The sequence below is a fragment of the Bison bison genome, unplaced genomic scaffold (assembly GCF_000754665.1).
Source record: "Bison bison bison isolate TAMUID 2011002044 unplaced genomic scaffold, Bison_UMD1.0 scf7180017864184, whole genome shotgun sequence".
Taxonomy (NCBI): Eukaryota; Metazoa; Chordata; class Mammalia; order Artiodactyla; family Bovidae; genus Bison; species Bison bison.
Window position 1 is genome coordinate 1,496,339 of NW_011494756.1, and position 7,223 is coordinate 1,503,561.

At 47.4% G+C, this 7,223-nt stretch overlaps 1 protein-coding gene across 1 annotated transcript in view; it reads left to right on the forward strand.

Moving 5' to 3' along the window:
* ARFGAP3 (ADP-ribosylation factor GTPase activating protein 3) overlaps positions 1-7,223 on the forward strand; it is a 49,543-nt gene that overhangs the window by 32,645 nt on the left and 9,675 nt on the right. Inside the window, exon 12 of the mRNA XM_010843692.1 lies at positions 4,632-4,763. Coding sequence (XP_010841994.1) covers positions 4,632-4,763 — 132 coding nt within the window. The remainder of the gene's footprint in view (positions 1-4,631; positions 4,764-7,223) is intronic.

A 7,223-nucleotide genomic window follows, 5' to 3' on the forward strand; every position in this document is an offset into this window, starting at 1 on the left:
GCCTTTTTAAAAAAATTTATTTATTTATTTGGCAGTGCCAGGTCTTAGCTGCAGCCTGCAGGATCTTTTATTAATAGGTGTGGCATGCGGGATCTAGTTCCCCAAGCAGGGATCGAACCCAGGCCCCCTGCACTGGGATTGCGGAGTCTTAGCCACTGGACCGCCAGGGCAGCCCCCCAGATCATGCCTTTAAAATACTTAAATACATTTTCTACAAGATAGAATTAAACCTCTAGCTTGATTTGAAGGCTGCCTACGTGTCAGATCACTTTAGATGAGGGAGTACATCTGTGTTGGGGAAACTCCCGGTGGTGCAGGGTCTACGCTCACCCACGTGGCTTCTCCACAAAAGCCTGTTTGATTCTTTCACTGCTCATTATAGCTCCTGCAGAGAGTGTAGGGTTTCCAGCTCCACCAGTGGCGCGGAGTTGGAAGGAGAGGGGGCTTTGACTGAGGATGCCCCCTGGGAAGCTGTTGGGGAGCCTCGCCCACCCCAGGCCACTGCCTGGCTCCTTCCTGGGGGGCTCCATCCACCTGTCAGGAGCTTCGGGAATCCCGTCAGCCTTTCTCTCCGCAAGCTTAGTCCTGAGAGTCAGCCCGAAAGGCCTCCGTTTCTACAGAGCAGTTATTTACGGTTTGAAACCGGGGAGCAGATGGTGTTTTTATATTGACCACACTGGCTGGATTCCTGCCAGAGACCTCGGTGTTGTTTGTCTTCACCTGCAGCTTGGCTGATGGGAACGTCAAAGCTGGTCCTCCTCGGTCATAACCACTGCGGGTAGAACAATCCTTACTTTGGCAGATGAAGCCGGGTAAACATGGCCTCTGGGAAAGCGGGCGTTTCCATGAAGAGCTCTCACTGCTTCCAAATTATTCATTACCCCATTAGAACTTGAATACTATTGAATTATAAAAGAGTGCTGTTTCTATTAAAAATGAGTCCAGCCGTATCTTTGGGCTTTTTTTTTTTTTTTGAGTTCCATTATTTCCAGGATATAAACAATGTAATTATATACTGAGTACAAAATAATGAAACTAGAACAATTAGTTCAGCCTTACAAAGCCAGCGTGGCCTTCAGTGGAAGAGGCAGCTGTCTACAGCTGCCTATCCTAAATTGATTAAGGATCCAACCAATGTCTCCTACATCGCAGGTTCTCTCCCACTAGTGCCCCCGGGGAAGCCTATGTAAGGAATGTTTTCAGGTTGAGTGAAACCAGAGTGAGAGGGAGAAAAACATAAGTGAAAAGCATTAAGAATTGGGATCTAGAAGTCAAAACATTAGAAAATCAATAAAAGCAATTCCCTGGCGAGCCAGTGGTTAGGACTCAGTGCTTTCACTGCCGTGGCCCTGGATTCAGTCCTTGGCTGGGGAACTGAGATCCCGTAAGTCATGTGGCCAAAAAAAAAGTCAATCAGGCCTTGGGGATCCTGGGGGACTTGCGTTTCTGAGGAAGCTGTGGGAAGCAGGTAGCAACTTGCTGGGGGAGGATGGGGTGACAGAACCCACACTGTGCCCTGGGTCAGAGCTCAGGGAGCCTCACTGGTGAACCGTGGGAAGAGCCCCCACCACCCTCCCTGCCCCCCACCCCCTCCCTAGCTTGGAGAACACAGTGGAACATGTAGATCCAGTGGCTGATCAGCAGGGAGCTAGCAGAATGGCTTTCTCTCTCCTTCTGATTCTTGAATTATCCAGCCATTAAAACAAAAAAAATCTGATGCCCCTATATTCCAGGATAAGCACTTTGGCTTACATGGATGAAGAATGTTTCCTTAGAGTGACACTAAATTCAAAAAACCCCAAGTCCCAGTACCTAAGACTTGTGAAGGGCCTGGAAGTTCTACCCACCGCCATTCAGTCCTCACCCCCACCCCCAAGCCCAGAGCCTCTGGGGGACCATGCAGCCCCTCGGCATTCCTCGTCCTTCAGTCCCAGGGCCGCTCCCTGAGAAACACTGCCTTGGGCGTCCACATTGTCGCCCTGGGTTTCTGAGCTCAGATCGGCCAGCCCCATCCGGGCAGGGACTGAGCATGTCTCCTCCCTCCACCAGGGCCTGGTCCCTCACAGATGCTTATTAAGTAGTTTTAAATTCCTGATTGGATCAGTCTTCATTCTTTCACTGGGACCCTCACAAATATGTCCTTGAACATTTGGAGGGCTTCCCTGGTGGCTCAGAGGTTAAAGCGTCTGCCTGGAATGCGGGAGACGCGGGTTACATCCCTGGGTTGGGAAGATCCCCTGGAGAAGGAAATGGCAACCCACTCCAGTACTCTTGCCTGGAGAATCCCATGGAGGGAGGAGCCTGGTGGGCTACAGTCCAGGGGATTGCAAAGAGTCGGACGCGACTGAGCGACTTCACTTTTCCAGGTGAGGAGGGGTTGGTTGTTCCTGTTCCTCCGAGCGGAGCCTGCTCAGCTTCTAGCTGAAATCCAGATACACTTTGAACACAGCAGGTTTTCCTTCCTGGAGAGAGAAGGCTGGTGTAACAAGATTTGTTGTTAATGACCTCCTTGCCAGAGAATGCGGAAACCACGTTTGGAAATTCTGCTTTTTTTTTTCAATCATTCATATAAGGCCATACCAACTGCTTCAAACAGCAGATTTATCCACCCTCCTTTTGTTGTTATTGTTGTTTGTTTGTTTGTTTCCTGCAAGGAAAAAAGAGTACATTCAGTTTTATTCCACCACCACCCTCCCATCTTAGCTCATCTCTGGATGACTCCTCATGCCCTCGGAGTTTGGCCCTCACTTGCCTCCCATGCGCGCTTCTGTTCTTACCCTCCAGAAACATCTTGGCAACATCTCTAAAGTCTCTGCATCCTCCTTCATCCTCCTTCCTTTCCTGAGACCTAAGCATTAGAATCTGCATCTCTCTTCTGAACTTCTTGAACCACCTTTATAAGGAGTGCAGGTCTGGCTGGGCTTTTTTCCATCCTAAGCTGTCACTAATTCTGAGATGGCCCAGTCACTTCTGAGTACGTCTCTGGCACATCCCCTCACCAGTCTATTTCTGTCCTGTCCCAGGCAGAGCCTGCTGCTCTCCGTCAAAGATCTTTCTCCCCCGACATAGGACCTGAATCTGCCATTGAGTTTTGCTCTCTGAGCCACTCCCTGCTCAATGATGATCAGCTAACGAGAGTGTAAACTGACCCAGCAGGCCAGCGTCCCCTTTGAGACGCTTACCAAGTCCACTTCCGGCTCCAGTCTGAAAGAGCATCTGCGTGATGGTCCAGTGATCAACAGTCGTAGCTCTGCATCTGAGTCCAGAATGAGGCCAATTAGCATCACTTATGCCATGGAATTAAAGGCGCTTACTCCTGGAAGGAAAGTTATGACCGACCTAGACAGCATATTCAAAAGCAGAGACATCACTTTGCCAACAAAGGTCCGTCTAGTCAAGACTATGGTTTTTCCAGTGGTCATGTATGGATGTGAGAGTTGGACTGTGAAGAAGGCTGAGTGCCGAAGAATGGATGCTTTTGAACTGTGGTGTTGGAGAAGACTCTTGAGAGTCCCTTGGACTGCAAGGAGATCCAACCAGTCCATTCTAAAGGAGATCAGTCCTGGGTGTTCATTGGAAGGACTGATGCTGAAGCTGAAACTCCAATACTTGGCCACCTCATGCAAAGAGTTGACTCACTGGAAAAGGCTCTGATGCTGGGAGGGATTGGGGGCAAGAGGAGAAGGGGACGACAGAGGATGAGATGGCTGGATGGCATCACCGACTCGATGGACATGAGTCTGAGTGAACTCCGGGAGTTGGTGATGGACAGGGAGGCCTGGCGTGCTTCGATTCATGGGGTCGCAAAGAGTCGGACATGACTGAGTGACTGAACTGACTGACTAATACTAAGTGGTGATTTCTGTTAGGAGTGATGTCTTATCCAGGGCTCACATGGCAGGGTTACCAACAAGGGACTCCTAGAATGGGGTCAGTTCTCCAGGTCCTGAAGCATTGATGGTGGTTTACTTGCTAAATCATGTCCAACTCTTTATAACCCCATGGACTATAGCCCGCCAGGCTCCTCTTTCCATGGGGTTTTCCAGGCAAGAATACTGGAGTGGGTCACTGTTTCCTTCTCCAGATCTTCTCCACCCAGGGATTGAACCTGGGTCTCCTGCATTGCAGGCAGATTCTTTACGTACTGAACCATCAGGGAAACCCTCCTGAAGCATCATGCATGACCAGCCTATAGTCAGGTAACCCTCAAGGATGTCCTGGGCTGTTGGGATAGGCTAGGTTATGCTGCAGTGATAAATACCAACCACCGCCCCCCTCAACCCCAGATCTTAAGGGTTTAGCGCAGTGATGGTTTATTTCTTTGTTCACTGAAGTCAGCTAAGGATATAGATGATCTGTCCTTCTGGTGGCACCTTGATTGTCCAGCTGGATGGTGGTGTCACCTGTCTGAAGCTACAGCACCTGGAAAACACGACCCCTTCCACTCGGGAGGGAAGAGAGGACTGGGCACCCGAAAGGCCTTGGGAGTGATTCGCCTCGTGTCTGCTCCTGTTGCACACGGCCGCCCCCAGCTTCAAGGGGGGGGGTCTGGGAAGTGCAGTCCCCATGTACCCAATGTGAGTGGACATCAGTAAGGTCCTCCAAAGTCTCTTCTGCTCTCTCCCATACAGGTTCTTTGACGAGCCCATGGAGCTGAGGAGCAGTTCTTTCTCTAGCTGGGATGACAGTTCAGATTCCTATTGGAAGAAAGAGACCATCAAAGACACTGACCCAATTCCGAAAAACACAGGCTATACAGACAGGTATGGACCCCAGAGGGGTGGGACTGTAAACTGTGACTCGACATGCGTCTCCAGGGACATTCTCTAACCCTAGTAAATGAATGTGTTGTACTATTTCAAGAATATTCTTTGTATCCTGGTCTGTCTCCTGAACTTACAGCTTTGCCTTTCCCAGAAGGTCGTCTCCTGGAGTTGAGCAGTAACTGGCTTTGTTAGACTTATTTAACAGTCCATAGCGCGCTTGAGACTCGTGTGTGTTGCTGTGTTCACCCCTCTTTATCGTTGAGTCTGTTTATCCATTTACCTGTCGAAGAACTGTCTCCAGCTTCTGGTGATCATGAATGAAGGGCTGAATGACGTGTCGTCTAAACCAGGGAAGTGCTGGGAGTGTAGGGGGACAGTCCTAGCACGCTGGGACAATAAGTGTGGCCTGGCATTGTCCTCGGTGACTGGGATGTACTGCCGCCCTGCTCATTTGTATCCTGTGCAGCATGGAGCGGTGCTTTGTGTGTGTCACAACGTACTCAGTATTTACTGATTGATCTGTGGAACTGAAGTCAAATTACAGGCCTATTTTAAGGAACAGAATTCCTTCAAATGTTGTGTGGTTTGGATATTTATTCATTTTTTTCTAAATAGAATTTACAGGCTTTTTAAAGTGGCCTAAAATCCCTTTACAGAATTACTGCTGTTGGCTTTTTAAAAAGTAAAATGGCATGTGCTTACATTATACATGAGAAATACATTTGCCTTACCTCAAATTAGTTTAACCTATTTTGGCTGTTTTTGTTCTTTGTGCTGAGCACACTTCAGATCTACTGTCTTCCCACAGTTCAAGTAACACTACAGGTTATTAACTAGTCAGGATGTTGGGTCCCCAGAACTTACTCTTCTTATTGTAAATGATGAAGAGTTTGTACCCTCTGACCAGCGTCTACCCATTTTCCCCACCTCCTTGGAAACCACTGTTCTAGTTTCTGTTTCTTTGAGTTCAACCTTTTTTTAAAAAATTTTAGATTCTACCCACAAGTGAGAACATGCAGTATCTGTCTTTCTCTCTGACTTATTTCACTTAGCATAATGCCCTCAAAGTTCATCCATGTTGCTGCAAATATCAGGATTTCCTTCTGTTTTATAGCAGAATGTTATCCCATTGTGTGTGTGGGATAATATTTTCTCTAGCCATTCACCCACTGACAGATACGCAGATTGTTTCCACGACTTGACTGCTCTGGAAACCTTGGCCATGAACATGGGCTGCAGAGATCTCTTCATGCTACCGACTTTGTTTCCTTCAGATTTATACCCAGAAGTGGGAGCAGATGGCAGTTCCAATTTTAACTTTCTGATGAACTTCTGTGCTGTTTTCCGTGTGGCTGTGCTGATCTCCTTTCCCACCATTGCTGTACCAAGTTTCCCTGTTCTCTGATCTTTACCAGCGCCTATCTCATATCTTCTTGACAATGGCTGTTCTAACAGGTGTGAGGTTTTGATTTGCCTTTCCCTGATGATTACTGACGTTGATCACCCCTCATAACACCTGTTGGCATTAAACTTCCTTCTTAGTATTGCTTTTGCTGTATCCCATAAGTGTTTCCATTTTCATTTGTTTCAAGATATTCTTTCCTTCTTTTTTTTTAAATTGAAGTACAGTTGATTTATGATGTGGTGTTAGTTTCTGGTGTACACCAAAGTGATTCAGATACACACACACACACACACATATAGTTGTTGAGTCACTCTGTTGTGTCTAACTCTTTGCGACCCCATGGGCTGCAGTACATCAGGCCTCCCTGTCCATCACCAACTCCCGGAGCTTGCTCAAACTCATGTCCATTGAGTTGGTGATGCCATCCAATCATCTTGTCATCTGTCATCCCCTTCTCCTTCTGCCTTCAATCTTTCCCAGAATCAGGGTCTTTTCCAGTGAGTCAGTTCTTTGCATCAGGTGGCCAAATTATTGGAGCTTCAGCTTCAGCATCAGTCCTTCCAGTGAATATTCAGGGATGATTTCTTTTAGGATTGACTGGTTTGATCTCCTCTCAGTCCAAGGGACTCTCCAACTCAACAGTTCAAAAGCATCAATTCTTCGGCGCACAGCTTTAATTCTCACATCCGTATGTGACTGCTGGAAAAACCATAGCCTTTGACTATACGGACCTTTGTTAGTAAAGTAAGGTCTCTGATTTTTAATATGCTGTCTAGGTTGGTCTTAGCTTTTCTTCCAAGAAGCGAGTGTCTTTTAATTTCATGGCTGCAATCACCATCCGCAGTGATTTTATAGCCCAAGAAAATAAAGTCTGTCACTGTTTCCACTGTTTCCCCATCTATTTCCCATGAAGTGATGGGACCAGATGCTATGATCTTAGTTTTCTGAGTGTTGAGCTTTAAGCCAGCTTTTTCACTCTCCTCTTTCACTTTCATCAAGAGGCTCTTTAGTTCCTCTTCACTTTCTGCCATAGGGTGGTGTCATCTGCATAT